Source organism: Trichosurus vulpecula, chromosome 1, assembly GCF_011100635.1.
Source record: "Trichosurus vulpecula isolate mTriVul1 chromosome 1, mTriVul1.pri, whole genome shotgun sequence".
Taxonomy (NCBI): domain Eukaryota; kingdom Metazoa; phylum Chordata; class Mammalia; order Diprotodontia; family Phalangeridae; genus Trichosurus; species Trichosurus vulpecula.
Window position 1 is genome coordinate 394,973,473 of NC_050573.1, and position 21,259 is coordinate 394,994,731.

A 21,259-nucleotide genomic window follows, 5' to 3' on the forward strand; every position below is an offset into this window, starting at 1 on the left:
AATAGGAGGACTAAAAAGGTGTGTCGGTAAGCAAAATGGCCTTTGTTTTCTTTGAGTAACTCAGTTTATTTCATTAAGCCTTACTAGGTGCTGGGCCCTTGGGGCCCAAGGTAGGGCAAACTCCAGGGAGGGCCTAGTTTACATGTCTGCGACAGCAGAGGCTTTCAGAACTAACTGAATGCTGTCTGTATGCTCCCCTAAACTAACTGAATGCTGTCTGTATGCTGGATTAAAGTAAGCTTGTCAACCCCTTCACCTTGCTTTCCTTGGTTAAACAGATCAAAAGAACCTGTGCTTTCCTGGCGTGCTGGCAGCTCTCTGGGTGCTGACTGCGGGTGGATCTCATATCCCGACAAAAGCTGCTAGCTGGATTGTTAAAACACAAGGTAAGAAAATGCAAAAAAAAGTTTTAAGTCATTATAGCAAGTTGTTTTCTTCATTAAGGGCAGTAGAAACACCATACGCTTACATCATGATTCTAGAGGTGTTTATATGAGATGCAGAAATGTCACTAAGGAGAACAAAGACAGCAAAAGCAGCCAGATTGGTCCAATATATAGAGGAGATTGATGCTTGAGGCAACATAAGTATGACGATGTTGACAGACTGATACAAGGTACCTGAAGGAGAAGATGGCAGAGGTATGGGGAAAAATCTTGGCTTTTATTAGTATCAAATAAAAGATGACCAAGGGGAAATAAATATCTACTGACCTATGTGCATTTGTTTCAATTTATATGCCATCTTTATGAAAGTCATCTATAAACGAATTGAAGGAATTCCTAATAAGGGCATTAGAAGGGAACAGGCAGTTTTTCATAAGCAATATTTAGCAATGGACCATGTCTTGACCATTTTACAATTAACTGAAATTTATAGAGACTTTAATACCCCATTTTGCTTATCATTTGCTAATCACAAAAAGCATTGATTCAATGTGTTATAGGCTCTTTTACAAAGGATCTCCCATCCATACATCAAAGTCATTCAGGACTCCTTGTAAGATGTAACAATAGAAATACACTAATTCAATGACTTTCTGATAGCAGGAAATACATAATAAAATATATTATAATATATAATAAAAGTCACAAAATTTATATGATCAAGCAGTTCTATTGCTTAGATTACATCTTAAGGATCTTTTAAAAAGGAAATAAGGATATAACATTAGAAAAATACTTATAGCTGTTTTATTTGTAATTGCCCTGAATCCTAGAAAAATACATGCAAATATATATATGTATGCGTGTGTGTGTATTCACTAGTGAATGGATGAATAACTTATAGTATATCAATATAATGGAATACTATTATACCATAAAAATAAAAAGTATAAAGAAAAACAAAAAGACATCTGTCTATTAAATCTGTCTCCTCTTTTCCATGTCTTCCTCACTTTACAGCTGGACTATTGTAATTATCTCTACATTGACATCCTTGTCATTAGTCTCTATTTGTTCCAATCCATCCTATAAGCTGTTGACAAATTACTCTTTTTAAAACACCATTTTTATACATGTAAACCAAATATTATTAATCCTATTAACCTGGAATTTAGTGTCTTCTACAATCTGACTTCTAGTTACAACATTATCTCCTGCTACTGCTTTATGAAAACCTTCTGCTCAACCTAGAGTGTCCTAAATAGCCCATGCCCATTACTGACTCTTCCTCCCACTAAACAACCACCCACTTAGGCCTCCTTCAAACCCTGCATCTTCCAGGAAGTCTTTCCTGATTGTCCTACATCTCGGTGATCACAGCCTGAATTTATATTCATTCGAGGCAGTCCCCCACTTAGGGACTCTGGACTTTTAGATATAATGCATTTGTTTCTCTGCTATCCTGACTGCAGGAATCTTCTCCCATTCCCTACCCACATCCCCTTTTTCTTTGTCACACATGTCCCCCAACTCCCATTGCTTCCCCTTCCTGGCATAGCAGAATAGGCACTGGCTCTTAAAAAGGAGGAACTGGGCTCAATCTTACATCTAATACTCTCTTAACCTCCCTGGTCTTCAATTTCCTCATCTGTGAAAGAAGGTGGGCAGCTAGGTGGCGCTATAGTGCACAAAGCGCTGGGCCTGGAGTCAGGAACACCTGAGTTCAAATCTGTCCTCAGACACTTACTAGCTGGGCGACCCTGAGCAAGTGACTTAACCCTGTTTACCTCAGTTTCCTTATCTGTAAAATGGGCTGGAGAAGGAATGGCAAACCACTTTAGTATATTTGTTAAGAAAACCCAAATGAGAAGGAACCGCCGCAGCTTCTCACCTCTCACTTCTCCCCAGGACCTCTACCCCCTAGGAGTCGACTATGCCGCGTGGAAGCAGGAGCCGGACCTCACGGGCGGCCCCCCTGACCAGTCGGGCACCCCCAATGAGAGCTGCACCAGCACCAGCACCAGCAGCTCATCCTCCAGCAGCAGTACCACCATCTGCAGTTGCCCCTCCTGCTGCTGCACCCAGGCAGCTGGGTTTGATGGCCCAGATGGCTACCACAGCAGCAGGAGTTGCAGTGGGCTCAGCTGTGGGCCACACTATTGGTTATGCCATTACTAGTGGCTTCGGTGGTGGGAGCAGCGCTGAGTCTGCAAGGCCTGATATCACCTACCAGGAGCCTCAGGCAGCCCAGCCAGCATACCAGCAGCAGCAGTTTGGTCCCTGCCACTATGAGATGAAGCAGTTCTTAGAGTGTGCCCAGAACCAGGGTGACCTCAAGCTGTGTGAGGGCTTTAGTGAGGTGCTGAAGCAGTGCAGGTTTGCAAACGGATTAGCCTAATTGGGACCTTCAAAAGGAAGAAATGGAAAAATCGACTCCGAAGACCAATCTAATTTAACCTAATCCATAATTATTAGTGAAATGATAAAGAAAGCTGAGCCCACCAGTACTTCGTTTCTTTGCCTATTTGTCAGTAATATCCTTTTGTTTCAGAACAGCCTTCGAGGGGGAGAGAGGTATTCCCACTGGAGATAACATGAGATAATATAAAATGTTGGGATGAGGCAAGTGCTTGTGTGGTCTCTCATCAAAATGAAAGATTGTGTGTAAACTCTTAGCAAAAAGAATAACTTTAAGTTTTGGCTAGTGATTCAAATAAAGTTTATTTCCTCCTGAAAAAGAAGAGAAGACCCAAATGAGGTCACAAAGAGTCAGATACAAGTGAAATGACTGAACAACAACCAAAAAAAAAGGTGTTAGAGCCGAGGGTTTCTTTCAGCTCTAGATCTCTGGTCCTATGATCCCTTTTCTAAACTCCTCTAGCACTTGGTGTATATACCACTTACCTGGCATTTAGTCCCTGCTACCTTGTGATGATAAAAAAGGGTAATGACTCATATTTCTATAGGAAAGGGGCAAGGGGACAAGCATTTCTTAATGCTTAATGTTTAATGCGTAAGTACTTAATGCATAAGTGCCTTCTGTGTGCCAGTCACTGTGCTATGTACTTCCCAAGTATTCTCTTATTTGATATTTGATCCTCACAACAATCCTGCTAGGTAGGTGCTATTTCCCCCCTCCCCCATTTTACAGTTGAGGAAACTGAGGCAGAAAGGTTAAGTGGTTTGCCTGAGGTCACACAGCTAGTAAATGTCTGAGGCTGGATTTGAAATTAGGGCTTCCCAACTCCAGACACAGAGGTCTATCCACTGCAGCACTTTGAGGGTTATATATAGGCCTTTCCTCACAATAATTCTATGAAGTAGGTAATGCACATAATACATTCATTTTGCACATAAGGAAACTGAGGCAGACAGAACTTAAATAATTTTTCTGGGGTCCTGCAGAGAGAGCTGGGGGGGGGTCACACTGAAACTCAGAATGTAGATATAGAATCTCTTTATCTATGTATGGAATCCAAAAGACAAGGAAGACTCAACAATATCAGTGAGAGGTATGGATGTCACAATTGGCTCCGTAAGACCAAATACAGAGTGGAATATTGTGTTTAATTAAAAAATAATCTTGCTGTCTACTATTTTTATTATTGTTTGTCCTTAATTCTTGAAGAGGACCATGACATTAGGGAGATGATGCCATGACATGCAAGTCAATTGGATTTAAGTGAGGGAGGGCTGAGCAAAGCCTCACTTTCTCCTCTGGAACCATCTGGGTCCAGCGGCCAGATATAGATCAGGACAATTGGAAATGGCCCAGGATACAGTGGGAGACCTTGGCCTTTTCAAGCTAAGGTCTTTAACAGGTCTCAGTTTGACTGAGGCAACACCTATTCAGTGACATACAAACGCACATACACACACATTATACATATTTTGAATGATCTGTGGTAACTAAGTCTAGTGGCTCTGAGCTTTGCTTGAAATGACATACCTTCTGGGATGCACTGTCCAAGGACAAACTTATAACCTTTGCAGCACTTTTTCCTAGAAAACAAAGAAGAAGAATGCTATTTAACAAGGAGACACCTGTAGTTACAATGATGTTCTTTTATCAGGCTTTATTTATTTATATCAGGTTTTCAAAAGGAACTATCCCCCAGGAAATCTCTGTGGTCTAAGTACTGTGCTAATGGGTCAGAGAGCAAAAGGCACAAAAAAATTAACATAATACCAGACCTTGGGAAATTTATTTAACCTCACTGAAGTCACAGACACTAGATAATAAAATAATAACAAAAGCAGTAATTATTATAATTAGCATATATGTTAATTGTAATAATCATGTATATATAAGGTTTGCAAAATACTTTACATCTATTATCTCACCTGATCCTCACAAATAACCCTGTGAGATAGGTGCTATTATAACCCTCATTTTGTAGGTGAGGATACTGAGCCTAAAAGAAGTTCAGTGACTTGGCCAGGGTTACAAAGCTAGGAAGTAGCCGAGGCAGGATTTGAACTCAGTTTTACCCAAATCAAAGGCCAGCCCTCTATCCACTGTGCCATATAGCTGCCTATGTCTTCCTTGATGTAGTCTCACATTGAATTAGCTGTACCTCTGTTGCCCTATCAGACTGGTACCTGATGGAGCTTGTAGTCTGGTAAAAACCAGCAATTATTTTTCAGATGAATTACTGTTCAACAACTTCTACCGCATATTTTATCTGTAAGTTTGATTTTTAAAAACTCAAATGTAAAAATTTCATATTACAGTTATCCTTTCCATATCTTGGGTTTAGGGGTACGGCACCCCTGCAATCTGGAAAATCCATGTAAAATTTTTTGGCCGTCCCTTCGTGCCAGACAAGAAGTCTGATTTTTTTCTTTTTCTTTTATGGGGTGCTTACAGCACCTTATTGTAAAATTTGGGCTGATATTATACAATACTCTTTCTCCCCCCTATATATACATATATATGTATATTTCATGTATTTCTGAGTTCCTAAACTTTTTCTGTATCGTCTGATGGCCTTCGCACGTTGTCTATGGCTTCCACAAAACTCCCCCCAAATTCCCATTTAAAATCTGCAATCGAAACCATGATGGGGAAAGTCACAATGTGGAAAGGATAACTGTATTAATTTAAGCCCAGTGCTCTAGCTTTTCAAGATTTTTTAAAACCCTGACTATTATCTAACTTATTAGTAATCCCTCACAGCTTTGTTTCTTCTGCAAATTTGTTTCCTGATATTTAAAGGGAAAGGATAATTTCATGTCATTATTTTCTGCTAATTTAAAAAATTATAACCATATAGTATTTCAATTGCGTTATAAAACAAAGCTATTTGAGTGGGCTAGCCTAGGAGCCTAATCATTGCTTCTGTGAGAAAATGCATTCTGAGTCTGATAGGCCTGATCCATAAACAAAGCTGCTTGTAAGTCAGGTGCTAGAAGAGAGAAAACCAGGTTATACATGAAAGCAAAACTGGAAAGAATACAGAAACTGAACCCAAAGGGATAACAGAACCCTGCTGTAATTTTCCTTCATCCTACCCTAAGGAGTGTCCCCATTCAGGTTGAGCAACATAGACACCTCACTATAATTTATAAGAGCCAATACCTGGACTCTGTAATGAAACAGATGGCACTTAGGTTGTCTATACATTTAGAGTGAAGTAAGAACAAGTCCCTCCTCAAGCTCTTAAAGGGTTCAGATTGACAGTTGCCTTTCTCCCCAGGATGATTATCATTCTGGATCTTCATTCAGCACATTTTATTAGGCCTTGGGGGAAAAACTATGTTATTCCTTTCCAAATGCTCTGTAAGACATTTTGTTGAGGACGTGGCAGCATCCAACTTTCTGATGAGTAGTTTACATTTCCCATTAGAATTACTGACATCAAAAGCCGAATTTTAATTTTTCTATGACAAAAGATCGCTTCCTTGTGGTTTAAAATAATTTTTTTACACTGGTAAAAGATCTCAGAGTTTCCATCCCAAGGGTTTCTTACATTGATGAAATCACAGGTCTGTCCTTTCATCTCCCCAAAGCTCCACCCCAGTCCCATATGCTTTTTAATGTTACCAAAATGAAGATCTCTGATTGGTTCCCAATAGTCCAAACTTACCACAACATGAGAGAATATTAGTTTAATAAATTGTTCATTTTAATTTTATGGTCATTGCTTACTGTGAGGAAAAGAACAGGACTTCTAAATGACCTGAAATTGTTATTTTTTTGGCTTTATAAGAAAGAAAGACAGGGTGTGTGTGTGGGGGGGGAACAGATGTTTCTGATCCTCAAGTTGAAAATCACATTTAAACATATGGTTCTATTTGTCTATTTTGAATAGCATAACTAAGGTACAGGCCTCTGAGATGTTTTATAGCATTCTGAAGTCCATAGAAAGTGATACAGTCTTTCTGGTCTCGGAGACACCAAAGTCAGGAACCTCATGACCTTTTGAACATCTGAAAGCTTGGGACTGTCAACACCATGGAGCCAGTAATAATCTGCCATGGGCCTTCCTTATGAAATTAAATTAAAATGAAGTGATTTGATCTGTTTTCAAAAAGCCATGGAATTCTGTCAGGAGAAGCTCTGGACTCAAGGACTGACCACATGGGCTTTAATTTAAATGCCTGCACAGCAAAGAATTAAGCTCCCCTTTTTTGTTTCCTCTTCATTCCATAACTGACCCCATTGCAATGATCACGGGGTGCAAATCAGTGATTCAAACCCCTCTCCAGAATGACCCCCAGTGCACCATAATAGATCATGATTTTGCATGTGAAACATCCATCCATTGCAAGGGACTATTTAAAATAAACAAAGTATTATTCCAAACTATGGAAAAATAAACATTGGCTTCACATTTTATACAGTTTCAAAGATTAGCTGCAACATAAATTATCTTTAGTGAAGTTTAGATAGCCCAAGCAAAAGCTCTGCCTTGCTATGCAAACACTGATCCTCATTAGACTTGACCACAAACTCTGCTGTGGGATGTTATCTTAAAAAAATAAAATAAAATCCAGTAGGAAAAAAATTCATAGGTGTATCCAAGGGTGGAGAACCTGCCATCTCAAGGCCACATGTGGCCTTCTAGGTCCTTGGGTGCAGTCTTTTGACTGAGTTCAAGTTTACAGAACAAATCCTTTTATTAAGGGGATTTGTTCTGTGAAGTTTGGACTCAGTCAAAGGACCTCACTTGAGGCCACAGGTTCCCCAGCCCTGATTCTAGGCAGAAGCCATTCCTAAATTTCAGCTTAGTTTACTAATGCTGATACTCTTCACCCACTCACAGTTAAGGGGTAGAGGATGGTTAGCTAGCTCTGGTCAGCGAAGAGTAACATCTGCCAATCAGGAGAATCCTGGGGGTTTTCTTCAGGCATCCCAGAGGATGAGGACATACTCCTGCAAAGATAAGCAAAAGCAGTGCAGCCCAGGAACAACACCCTATATCGAAGGTGTTCCTGGGAGCTTTTGGAAAAGAAAACAAGACGAAGGAAACGAAGATAGCACAAAGAGAAATCAATATCAGGGTGCCCAGTGATCCCTTGTTGTCAGATCTGAAAGAGAATGATACGAGGAAAGGTACAGAATCAGAGCCTCGAGAAGGGAAGGAGAAATAAGCAGGTTTGGATTAACAGAAGGCTTCTCAATTTGCTTTGCCTCTGATAAAAACAGCAAGACCTTGATTCCAAGTGTTTCCAGTTCCCTTTTGCTGTCTTTGCTGTCATCACTCATATAGAAGGAACAGTGGCTAGAGTGCAGGACTTGGAGTCAGGAAGATCCAGGTTCAAATCTAGCCTGTTCTTTACTAGCTGTGTGACCCTGAGCAAGTCACCTAACCCCTGTTAGCCTCAGCTTCCTCTACTGTAAAATGAGGACAATCATAGCATCTTTCTCCTAGGGTTATTGTTAGGAGAAAATGAAACACGATTTGCAAACCTTTACCAGGCTTGCACGACCTGCAGCCAGTGGGCCACATACAGCCCGTGGGCACGCCGAAGGATTTCAGCTACATTTTTCTGCTGAATTCCTTTGGCAACACTTTCTGTAGTAGAAGACTGAAAATAAAGTGGATACCCATCAATTAGAGAATAGCTTAACAAACTGTGGTATCTAATATCTATCTATTTCAGCTACATTTTTCTGCTGGCCATCCAAAATCCTTTGGCAACACTTTTTATAGTAGCAGAAGACTGAAAATAAAGTGGATGCCCAGCAATTAGAGAATAGCTTAACAAACTGTGGTGTCTAGCATAAGTGTGATAGGAGGATTGAGGAGTGGCCTGGTGGATAGAGAGCTGGCCTCAGAATCAGAAAGACACGGGCTTAAGTACCACTTTCTGGCTTCATGACCCAGGGAAAATCATTTAACCCCTTAGTACCCCCAGGTAACCCTCTCAGACTAAGTCCAGAGAAGGTGAACACCTGCTTTTGTAGAGGAAATCCCTCACCAAGAGCTCCTTATACCAATGAAATCACGGCTGAGGTCCAAAACACAACAACAAAAGTAACAACAAATATGAGGAATGCAGAGGGATGTAAAAAGACTTGTATGAACTGATTAAAAGTTAAATAAGCAGAAAGAAAAACAATAGGTGCAATGATTGGAGTAATGTTAACCAAAAATGAACACGAAAATGAGGCTGAATTCTAGACAATAGTAATAGTCAGTCTTGGCCCAGGAATTAATCAATGAATAAACATTTATTAAGTACCTATTATGTGCCAATGCAGGTAGGTGGCACAGTGGATAGAGCGCTGGGCCTGGAGTCAGGAAAACCTGAGTTCAAAGCCAGCCTCAGATGCCTGCCAGCTGTGTGATCCTGGGCAAGTCCCTTAACCCTGTTTGCCTCAGTTTCCTCATCTGTAAAATGAGCTGGAGAAGGAAATGGCAAAGCGCTCCAGTATCTTTGCCAAGAAAACCCCTAAATGAAAACCCATTTCTATCTTTCCCAGAGCCTAGCGTAAGTGACATTTGTTGAATTGGATAAAATCTAATCCAGCCCCCTCATTTTATGGATAATTTCCCTCTCACCAGCCATAGACTACAATAATCAATCTGAACCTCTGGCTCAATTTTTTCGGAGTCTGTCTCCTCCTCAGATGGAATAGATTAATAATGTGTGTGTATGTATGTATGTGTGTGTATATATGTGTGTGTGTGTGTGTATGTGTGTGTGTGTGTGTATGTATGTGTGTAAGGGATGCTGCCTTTTGGCTGAGTTGAATTCAAGCTGGACCAATCCCAGCGGTGTTAATAGACATGCTTAACTGCGAAATCATAAATGTAACCCTAAGTCCCCAAAGGCAAATGCATGTATCTTTTCTTGACCCTGAGCATGTCCTCACTCATATTTCACAATGAAAAAACTACTCCCCTGAAGTGCAGCAGGATCAGAAAATAAATGCAAAGATGCTGTCTAGCTTTGACATCATCTATCCATGAAAGACCTAGCTATGGGAATTGGATTCTCATGACAGTGTCCCAGAGTTTACAACTCCTTTTGTCCATTCATTTAGTCATCCAGCAAACTAACTTTGAGAGAGGCAAGAGTGGGATAGTCACTCTTGATTTCAGCCACCACCAGTGTCATCTTCTGGATTACCTGGGCCATAAGACAATAGCAAATTCAACTTGCTGATAAGGCCAGTTTCCTGCCTATCAATGCTTCTATATCAACTACTAATTTGCATGTCAATCACTCAGCAGTCTGGAACCAATTTCATGGTTTTCTGAGAATCACATTCCTTATGTGTCTGTCAAATGATAAAACAATTCTGGGGGTCCCAAATGCTAGGTCTGACGATGATTCTGCCAAGATTTCATTTACAGGAATTCTGGATTTGGGAAAATTTCCCTATAGGTTCTCTCTCTCTTTTTGTTTCTCTTTCTCTCCCTCTCTTTAATTCTCTGTCTCTGCTTCTGTTTCTGTCTTTCTGTCTGCCTCTGTTTCTCTCTCTCTGTTTCTGTCTCTCTATTTCCATGTGAATAATTGTTTGAATGAAAGAGGAAAACATCTGGTCCAACTCATTTATCACCACAACTTTATAATGTTAAATGGAAGCCTTTGAGATAACTCTAGGGGGAATTTCCCATGGCCAGTATTACTGACTATTTAATAATCAACCTTTCACTTCTTATCTCCACTCTAGAGATAGGCATCCTAGGGAGAAAGATCCTGTAGTTGAAAACAACCATTTCCCTTTAAACTTGTTTGACCCTCAATCGCTGAATAAATTCAACCTTAATCTGGCCAAGGTGACTGTTGGAAAGATGCAATCATGAGAAGAAGCAGGTTAAGGTGGAATGAAGGTAGTTCCAATTCTTTTTTATTTGATATTTTAATTGATTTATTTGATGATTTAATGGATTAATTTGTGATATTTTACATCCTAATCATAGGTGGATAGACACCCTACATCTTCTTCTACCCAGTAATTCTTCCCTTCTAACAAAGAAAAACATTTAAGCACAACCAACCAACACGGCCACCATGTCTGACAGTCTACGCGACATATTCTCAGAGTTCCCTACTTCTCTATGGACAAGAGGGAGGTGCATTTTCTCATCTCTTCTCTTGTCATGTCTGTTTCAACAATATCAGCCCTCTGCTCTCTATTCACATAGTCGCCCCCCCACCCCTGCCGCCCCCCCCCCCCCTTTCTCATGCTTTCATTATCTTTTGCCTGGATTTTGCAATAGCCTCCTAATTGGTCTTCTTGTCTTAAATCTCCACTTCAATCCAGCCTCCTTAAAGTGGGGGGAGGGGGGAGGGGGAAAAAGAAAGGAAACAAATATTTATTAAGCACCTACTATGTGACAAGGACTCTGTTAAGTGTTTTGTACATAGCTCATTTAATCCTCACAACAACCTGGGGTGATATCTTCCATTATTCCCAATTTACAGTTGAGGAAACAGCTAGTCTCTGAGGCTAGAATTTTTTTCAAAACAATATATAATGCTACCATGTGACAGGCATTGTACTCAGTACTTTACAATTATTATTTCATTTGATCCTCACAAGAAGACTGGGAGGTAGGTAGATGCTATTTTTATCTCCATTTTACAGATGAAGAAACTGAGGCAAACAGGGATAAGTGATTTGCCCAGGGTCGCATAGCTAGGAAGTGTCTTCTTGTTCCTCACATATCTACAATCCGTCTCTTGTCTTCCTGTCTTTGTACTCAGCTATTCTCCCACACTTGGAATGTCCTCCCACCTCATCTCTAGCTCTTGGAACCCTAATTTTCCTTCAGGATGCATTTTACATGCCACTTTTGTGAAGACTTTCCTGATCCACCCAACCTGCTAAGGTCCTCCATCCCCAGTTATCTTGTGTATATTTTCCATATTTTTATGTGCCTAAATAAATACCAAGTTGTCTACCCTTCTAGAATATAATCTCTTGGAAGCTGAATTGTTTCATTTTTATCCCTATATCCCTAGCTCCTGGCATAGAGCCTGGGATACAGCAGGTGTTTAATAAATGTCTGTTTATTAATTGACTCTCCAATGCCAAAACAGATCATTATCATTATATAGTGTTTGCCTTGCTCTTCATACTTAATTACATTATTTAGCTAATTTGTATATTGTTCTCCTGGGTCTACTTACATCACTGTTCATGAAAGTCTTTCCATGTTACTCTGAAATACTAACTTTTGATATTTCTTATAATGCAATAATACATTACATTCACATATAACAATTTGTTTAGCCATTCTTTAATCAATGGACATCTACTATGCTTATAGTATTTTGCTAATCACAAAAAATACACCTATGAAAATTTTGTCACATATTAATCTTTCTTTCTGACTTTAATGTCCCTGAGTTATATGCCTAACATTGCAAGTTCTTTCAAAGGGTGTAAAAGGTTGGTCACTTTTCTTACATAATTCCAAATTGTTTCTTTCCCAGAATGGTTGGATCGATTCACAGCTTGCCAACAGTGCATTAGTGTGCCTTTGTTCCCACAGCACCTCCAACATTGACTATTTCCATCTTTGGTGGTATTGGGTCCACCCAGTTTGCTGGGTATGAAGTGAAGTCTCAGAATTGTTATAATTTGCATTTCTCTTATTAGTAGTGATTTGTAGCGTTCTTTCATGTGATTATGGAGAGTTTGTAATTCTTTTGAAAACTGTTCATGCCCTTTTCCTACTTTCTACTGGGAGATGGTTCTTGGTCAATGTTTCTTACAATAGTTTCCTACACATCTTGGATAACAGACTTTTATCAGAGATACTAAATACAAAATGTTCCCCCAGTTTATAGTTTCCTCCTTATTTTCAATTTTGCTTTGTGTCTCTAAGCTATTTGTTTATCTTCTCCTTGAATCATAGGAATCTGAAAGCACTTTTGAGAGATGCTTTTTCTTTCCTGGGAAAACAAAACACAGCATCTTTCTTGGTTTGATACAGACCAAAAGAAAGCCCTCAAATAAAAACAGAAAAACGGCCCTTTGCTCCATTCAGGACAACATCCCAAATACAAATTGGATAATTTACAAAACTACCCAAAGACTTATTAGTTCAGATGCTTTTACAAATAACTTAACTAATAAAAAAGACTTGAACAAACAAAAAACAGTACTGCTGCTTTCGAGATTTGATATACCCTCTTTCTCTATAGAGTTGCACACATCATCCACCATGCCTGGTCTGCATTCTTACCTTCAGTATCTGACCTTCCTTCAAGGTTCAGTCCATGTGGCACCTCCTCTAATCCTCAGTTTCTAATAACACTTTCCTAATTTGCCTCTCTCTCAACCCTCATTCCCTATCTTTTACTTACTAACTTCATTCATATTGTACCCTCCTTGTATTACATGTTTTGGGCAGGGACTATTTTGTGTCTATCCTTATGTACCCAGTACCTGGCACAATGCTTTGCATGAAGTAAGCATTTAATAAATATTTGTTGGATTGCCAGTCAGTTGATAAACATACTAAGTGCCTAGCTAGGTGCCAGGCACTCTGCTAGACGATTGTATTCAATTATAGTAAATGAACGTCTTTGAGCCTCAGAGACAGCAAGGAGCACAGACCTAGAGGCACTCTAAAACAATGAGTGGCCATTGCAAAATGAATTCCAGACACATTTCCATTGATACTTGGACCACATATTTCAATCATCTGCACAGCCCTATGATACCTTCAATAGTTTCTCAATAGTTTGGAAATCCTAGAGAATGTTTTATCTTGGAGTCAGTAATTCCATCCACTACAAAATATCAGATCAATCAATGACTTAAAATTGAAAACAGCCCCTGTAGAAGATCGCCTGCCACCAAAATTGTTTAGAATCTCTGTGGAATGCCTGGACCAAAATCACTAGATCGTGCATCTAGAGCTGCCAAGGACCTTAGAAGTTATTTAGTTCAATCACTTGTTGTTCTAGATGAAGAAATGAAGATCTGCAAATTAAAGGACTTGCCCCATGAGCCACAAGCAGTAAGTGGCAGAGTCAAGATGTAAACTCAGGTCCCTGTGACTCTAAGTTCAGATTTTCCCATGCATCAAAATGCTTCCTTTTGTTAAAAAAATATTTTTTTCGACTAACAAGCATTTATTTTTTTTCTTTCACCTACTTTCCACCATTGACAATGAGAAAAAGAAATTCTCATAACAAATATGCAGAGTTAAGCAAAACAAAATCACACGTTGGATGTCCAAAAATGTATGTTTCACTCTGCACCTTGAGTTTGTCACCTCTCTGTCAGGAGATGAGTAATGGTCTTCATTGTTCTTCTGGAATCATGATGGTGCATTGTATTGATCCAACTTCTTAACTTTTTCAAAGTTGTTCATTTTTCACAATGTTATTATTATAGAAAATGTTTTCCTGGTTCTCATCACTTCACTCTGTATCAATTCATCACCAGATTGACTTTTCATCAAATCTTTGCCCAACCGTTTCCTCTAGAGATGTAGGCTTGGTTTTCTTAAGGTGGTTGCAAAGTATTTTCCATCCTGTCTGCAAAGAGGTCACAGATTTATCACTCCTAAATTACAGACCAATAATTTTGTTGTACATTCCTTCAAAACTAATGCCCTCTTTCCTCTCAAGAATCACAGAATTTATTTAGTTGGAAGGGACCTCAGCAGTCATCTAGTCCAAAGCATAACTGAAAGGAATGCCCATTAAAACACACCCAATAAGCAGCCATCCAACCTCTACTTGGAGACATCTTTATGGCTTCTACCCATCGCTCCTGGTTCTATCTTCTCATGTCAAGAAGAACAAGACTTGTCTCTTTTCCAAGATAGTTCTAAAATCTCTGCCCAAGACTTCTCTTGTCCGAGCTAAAAATACCCCCAGTTCCTTCAACCAATTCTCCTTTGGCAGGGCATCAAGGACCACCTCAACAAACTGAAGGTCTGGGTTTTTCAAAGCCATCTTACATGAGCAATAAGAAGATTTCAAGCGCTTCTGAGTCCTGTTGTACTTAGAGCTCTTTAATAGTTAAAAATAGTTTAGGTTACTTGTGGTTCTTGATCTGTCATGAACCTCTAATTCAGTGGACAGGAATTGCTTATAGACCCAACTGAACAACCCAGATAAAGATCTGAGGCATAAAGAGCCTATGTTATAACATTATTCCTAGAATTAGAACGGCCAGGGAAGGCATCATGACAGAAGCAATCCCAGTTTGACTAGGACTTGTGTCCTAGGCTTTCCTACCTTTAAAATTTATATCCACATACCCTGATACAGCTATTGAAAGAACTGTACTTATATCTTTTTGCTCCAACAAACAAGAAAGATCAACATATACCTATTTATCTACGCATTTTCTTTTCCATAAGCTCCTTGCAGGCAAGTACTGGTTTATTTGTGGGTGAAGGCAGGGCAATTGGGGTTAAGTAAGCTTGCCCAAAGTCACACAGCTAGTAAGTGTGTCAAATGTCTGAGGCCGGATTGGAACTCAGGTCCTCCTGACTCCAGGGTCAGTGCTCTACTTACTGCACCACCTAGCTGCCCTAGGCAGGTACTGTTTTCACTTTTTCCTTATCTCCCTAGAACCTAGTATGGTAGCTGCCACATAGTAAGTGTTTAGTAAATGGTACTTCTTTGGGGGGAGGGGTAGTGTTCCTTTTTTATTAAATATTTTATTTTTCCCAATTACATGTAAAACAATTTTTGACATTCATTTTTTAAAATTTTGAGTTCTAAATTCTCTCCCTCATTCTCCTCCCCCCTTCTTGAGAAGGCAAGCAATTTGATATAGATTATACATTTGCAGTTACACAGAACATATTTCCATATTAGTCATGTTGTAAAAGAAAATACAGACCAAAAAAAACCCACGAAAAGGTTTTTTAAAAAGTGTTCTTCAATATATGTTCAGACTTTATCACTTCTTTCTCTGGAGGTAGATAGCATTTTTCGTCACGAATCCTTCAGAATTGGGTTGGATTATTACATTCTTGAGAATAGCAAAGTCATTTATAGTTATTACAGTTACTGTGTACAATGTTTTTCTGGTTCTGCTCACTTCACTTCGCGTCACTTCATGGAAGTTTTCCCAGGTTTTTCTGAGTACATCCTGCTTGTAATTTTTTACAACAGAATTTCATCACAATCACAACTTGTTCAGCCATTCTCCAACTGATGGGCACCCCCTCAATTCCAGTTCTTTGCAACTACAAAAGACAGCTGCTATGGATATTTTTTTACAAACAGGTCCTTTTCTATTTTTAAAAATCTCTTTGGGATACAGACCTAGTCGTAGTATTGCTGGGTCAAAGGTTATGTACAATTTTATAGCACTTTGGGCATAGTTTCAAATTGCTCTCTAGAATGGTTGGATTAGTTCACAACTCCACCAGCAGTGCATTAGCATTCCAATTTTCCCACATCTCCTCCAACATTTGTCATTTTCCTTTTCTGTCATATTAGCCAATCTGATAGGTATGGGGTGGTAGTAAATGTTTCTTGATTAGTTGACGAACGCTTCTGTAGTGAGAACTTAGATCTACTGTCTCTGTCTTTGAAGGGGAGCTGTCTTAAGCAGCAACTAGGCTTGTCGGGTAGTTACTGTCAAACAGCAGCAGCTGGGCTTCAATTCGCCACACCTAAAATTGTTATGTTTGGCTGATGCTCTCTAACATTTAGATGCCAAATGTTGTCATTTCCACCACCACAATATATCTCCCACATGACCTCTTAGAGCCACCACCCTAATCCAGACCTTCATCACCTCAAGCCTGACCTCCTCAGTGGTCTCCATCTCTAGGCTCTCCCCACTCCAATCCCTTCTCCACATAGTGACCAAAGTGATTTCTCTAAAGCACATTTCTTATTATTTTAGTCCCCATTCAGTAAAATCTAGTGGCTCCTTATTTATTGCCTCCAGGATAAAATTTAAACTCTTCTGTTTGGCATTTAAAGCCCCTCACAACCCAGCCTCAGTCTATCTTTCCAACTGCATTATCCATTATTCTCCTTTCTGTACTCTTCAGACAAACTTTGTTGCAGTTCCTCATACATGATGCTCCATGGTGCTTTTGCATAGGCTGTACCCCCATGCCAAAAGCCAACTCCTTCCCTCTTTTAGAATGATGTCTCTTTCAAGACACAACTCAAGTACCACCTTCTACACCAAGCCTCTCACAATTACCCTACATGCTAGTGCCCACGCTCCCAATACTACCTTCTGTTTATTTTCTCTATATTCTCTACATAGCTGTGCACGTATACATGTTGTTTCTTCTGTCAGAATATTAAGTTTCTCGAGGACGAGGAATGTTTGGTTTTTGTCTTTGTATCCCTGGTGCCTTGGGCAGTTCCTGAAACACATAATACATGCCTGCTGATTGATTGGTTGATAATCTAAAATAAAGCTATCAACAGTGTAAGTCATCCAGCTACTTGAGAGGGTGTTTTGCAGCTATTTCCTCCTGGTAGGCCCATCAGAATTCAGTTCACCTTAAAATTAGATGCTCCTCACAGGCTTCCCTGTTTACTGTAGGGATAAGCCGGTTGGTAACAGTAGGTGGCGCCAAGATGCACAGTGCTGGTCCTGGAGTCAGGAAGCCTCATCTTCCTGAGTTCAAATCTAACCTCAGACACTTAGTAGCTGTTTGACCCTGGGCAAATTACTTAACTCTATTTGCCTCAGCTTCTTCTTCTGTAAAATGAGCTACAGAAGAAAATGGCAAATCATTCCAGTGTGTTTACCAAGAAAACCCCAAATGGGGTGACAAAGAGTCAGACACAACTTAAATGACCAAATAATACTTTACCTAAACATTTTTCAGACTAACCATGTTTCCTTTGTGCTACAAGGTACCAAAGTCTAGAACAGGGGTTCCTAACCTGGGTTCTGGACACTTGTTTTTTTAAAAATATTTTGATAACTGTATTTCAATATCCTATGTATTTTACTTTATGAATTTGAAAACATTATTTTGAGAAGAGTTCCCCAGGTGGCCAAAGGTGTCCATTACACAAAAAAAGTTAAGAACCCCTGTGCTCTAGGGCCTCAATTAAAAATTTGTGCAAGTGTTTAAGAAGAGTTAGAGTTCTTGGAGAAAACATTAGCTCTACCTACAGATATCCCTGGGGCCTACCCTTATGCTGAAGTACTCTTCTGTATTTTTACCCAGCGAGGCCCAGCTCCTCACAATAGAAAAGCAACTTCTCTCTCATATCTGTTCCCTAAAGAAAACGGCTCTCAGCAATGCATAGCAATAGAGAACTCAGTTAGGAGTCACCTACAGTCTTGTAGTCTATCTGTTTAAAGTGTCTAATATATGAAAGAGTGAATCTAAAGGGCATGGTAACTAGACAGTCTGTTCAATATTTAATCAGTTGTATAGTTGTAGATTTAGAGCTAAAAGAGACCTCAGAGGCTATCTTTATTTTCCTAATGAGGAAGCTGAAGCTCAAGGAGGTTAAATTATTTGCTCATGTCATACAGGTCCCAAGTGGAGGAGACAAATCTCAAACTTGGGTCCTTTGACTCCAGTGGAATCATATAGAAAAGGACTTCCCTAGAAAATAGATTAAAGAGAGATAATATAAGAATCACTGGTCCCTCTTTAAAATCCTGACTAAAAAAAAAAGCCTGGATACTATTTTAGGAAATCATAAATGAAAGTACTCCTTTCATGTTAGTAAGCTGCCTCCATAAGTCTCTTACATCCATCCTCTTCTTCCCATTCATGCTAACATGACCCCACCTCTCCCATGGACTATTGCAACAGCCTTCTAATTTGACTTCCAGTTTCTATCTCTCCAATCCAAATGCCACAGAATTGCCAAAATAATGTTCTTTTTTTTTCTTATGACTCACCATTTCCTTTATTTGTACAAAACAGTGAATAATCACACCCTGGCTGAGAAAGAAAAAACAACAATGGTTTAGGGTTTAAACAAGTTCTTCTGTACTGAAGCATCTTTGAAGGGTTGGGACTAATAGCTTTAGCCCCAGTATATTTGGATTTGGTGCTCTTAGGGTTAGTGAACTGAGCAGGCTTGGTGTCAATAGGCTTAGCGCCCTTGGAATCACTGGGCTTTTTGACCTTAGAGTCAAATTTACTGGTCTTGGGATCAGACTTGGTGACCTTGGCTTTAGACTTAGCTGCCTTGGGATCAGACTTACTGACCTTGGTGTCAGACTTGGTGGACTTGGTATCCCGTTTGGTGATCTTGGTGTCAGACATGGTGACCTTGGGGTCAGTGGGCTTGGAAATTTGGGGATCAATGGGCCTAGCAGCCTTGGGATCAGTGATTCTGGCAATCTTAGAGTTAGGCTTTGTGATCCTAGAACCAGGGCATTCTGTGCTGACCCTAGGGCCTGCATGCTTGGTGACCATCTTGGAGCTGGCACTCTGAGCACTGGCCTTGGGGATCTTGGGTCTAAGGAAGTTGGCCTTGGAGCTTAGGCCCTTGATGGCTCTGCTTGGTCCTTGACAGCTTTGGCATTGTTGGCCTGCATCTTCTTCAGCCCCTTCTTGTGTTTCTTGCCAAAGAGACACATTTCTCAGAAAGTTGGTGTCAACCCCCTTGAGAAACTCGAATCTCTGTGACTTAAGTTTCTTGACACCAAGAAGAGTTAGAGTTCTTGGAAAAAACATTAGCTCTACCTACAGATATCCCTGGGGCCTACCCTTATGCTGAAGTACTCTTCTGTATTTTTACCCAGCGAGTCCCAGCTCCTCACAATAGAAAAGCAACTTCTCACTCATATATGTTCCCTAAAGAAAACAGCTCTTCTGTGCCATTTTTGTGATTGGTTTTGGGTGGTATGTTTCTTAAACTCAGCCATCTTTACACTGCCACCTGTGCTCACAGACACTCCATGAACCATGAGAGAGAGAGAGAGAGAAAGAGAGAGAGAGAAAGAGAGAGAGAGAAAGAGAGAGAGAGAAAGAGAGAGAGACACATACAAAGAGACACACAGAGACAGAGAGACAGAGACAGACAGAGAGACAGAGACAGACACAGAGAGACAGAGAAATAGAGAGACAGAGAAAAAGGCCAAAATAATATTCTTAAAGCACAAATCTAACCATTTTGTTTCCCTGCTCCTTATTTCTACTAAGATAAAATACAAACCCCTCAGCTTGGCATGAAAGCTTATCACCCACTGCCTTTGTTCTACCTTTCTAAGCTGATTTCACATTAACTGATGTTCACTATGCACAACATTCTATCTCCCATCAACACGGCATTGCACAGGCTAGACCACATCCTTGTAATGCTGGGCTCACCCTTAGTAGCTCTATCTCTTCCAATCCCTGATTTCTTTCAATGATCATCCCATGTGCCACCTTTTACAGGAAGACCTTCTTGTTCTTCCTAGTTATCATTGCTCCTCAAATTATCTTGTGGACCCTTATCTATTTAAATGTTCTTGAGGGCATGAACTGTTTTTCATTTTGTCTTTGTATGTAAAGAACCTAGCATACTCCTTACACACAAGAAGTACTTAATAGATGCTCATTGGATTTTTAATGTATTTCTTAACATCATTTTCGGAAAGCAAGGTTCTTGGACCATATCGTCTCCCTTCTGCAGAAATGTTTACATGCTTTACAATTTCACCTTATATCCTCGCTCTCTGCAGAAGGTCAATACAAAAACAGCCACTTGAACAATGTTTTTGTGGTTTCTTTTGCCCTTTATAGGGTTACTCATGATAAACTCCACCTTGAGTTTCCTTCCAGGAAAAATTTCTCATCAAAGACAAATTTGTCAGGTAACAAAATTAGTGTGACTTAATATGGTACCCTTTGTGCCTTGGTTGACATAAAGAGACACTCTGATTCCAATCCAACCAGTCAACAAGCATTTATTAAGTACCTCCAACATTCCAGGCATTGTGTTAAGCACTGGACATTTACTAAGCATTTACTCTGCAAGACACTAGGGAAAGTCCCAAGGACAAGTAGGTACAATGTAGATTGAAGGATGGATGTTTAAATTCCATCTCAGTCACTAATTACCTGTGTGACCTTTGGAAAGTTATTTACTTCTTCTGGATCTCAATTTCTTTGACTATAAAATGAGGGGAGTTGGGAAGTTCTGGCCAATACGGCTGCCTGAACAGAGACATTAAGCCCAGCTTCTACATACCTACTCCAGCAAAACAAAAAAGCATTGCACCTGACTATACAATGTTCAAAAAATCCAAAGAGAAATTATAGTGAGTGATTTCATCCACTTTACAAAAAGTCAGTCAGATATTCATGGACAATAGTAAAGAGGGCCCACGAGGACAGCTAGTGCCAATCTAAGCAAAGAAGGTGGAAGCCTCCAAGAATGACCAGAGGTGGGTGATGACACATAATCAAGAAGTGGAAGTTATCAAGCAGGTGACCTAGATTGAGACCAATCAGGGCTGATCATTTTATCAAGAAGCACAGAAGAGAGCAGGGACTGTT

General features: G+C 39.9%; 2 protein-coding genes across 3 annotated transcripts in view; one reads left to right on the plus strand and one right to left on the minus strand.

Annotated features, from left to right (window-relative positions):
• CCBE1 (collagen and calcium binding EGF domains 1) overlaps positions 1 to 19,450 on the minus strand; it is a 65,785-nt gene extending 46,335 nt beyond the window's left edge. Inside the window, exons 1-5 of the mRNA XM_036746308.1 lie at positions 18,762 to 19,450; positions 10,844 to 10,901; positions 8,308 to 8,420; positions 6,359 to 6,470; positions 4,336 to 4,411 (exon numbers count right to left, since the gene is read on the minus strand). Coding sequence (XP_036602203.1) covers positions 4,336 to 4,411; positions 6,359 to 6,470; positions 8,308 to 8,420; positions 10,844 to 10,901; positions 18,762 to 19,450 — 1,048 coding nt within the window. The remainder of the gene's footprint in view (positions 1 to 4,335; positions 4,412 to 6,358; positions 6,471 to 8,307; positions 8,421 to 10,843; positions 10,902 to 18,761) is intronic.
• Positions 2,288 to 2,814, plus strand: LOC118833664 (coiled-coil-helix-coiled-coil-helix domain-containing protein 2-like). Of its 2 annotated transcripts, XM_036741148.1 has the most exons (2): positions 2,288 to 2,368; positions 2,399 to 2,814. In XM_036741148.1, exons 1-2 carry the CDS (start codon positions 2,320 to 2,322, stop codon positions 2,782 to 2,784), a joined length of 435 nt encoding a protein of 144 aa, XP_036597043.1. In that variant the 5' UTR covers positions 2,288 to 2,319; the 3' UTR covers positions 2,785 to 2,814. The 2 variants fall into 2 exon arrangements, with proteins under 2 accessions (XP_036597043.1, XP_036596972.1); XM_036741077.1 differs by having other exon boundaries at positions 2,288 to 2,813.
• Positions 19,451 to 21,259: the final 1,809 nt, after the last annotated feature.

What these genes read in the sequence shown, in the direction of transcription:
- LOC118833664 (XM_036741077.1), top strand. Translation starts at nt 2,320, where the DNA reads ATGCCGCGTGGAAGCAGGAGCCGGACCTCACGGGCGGCCCCCCTGACC.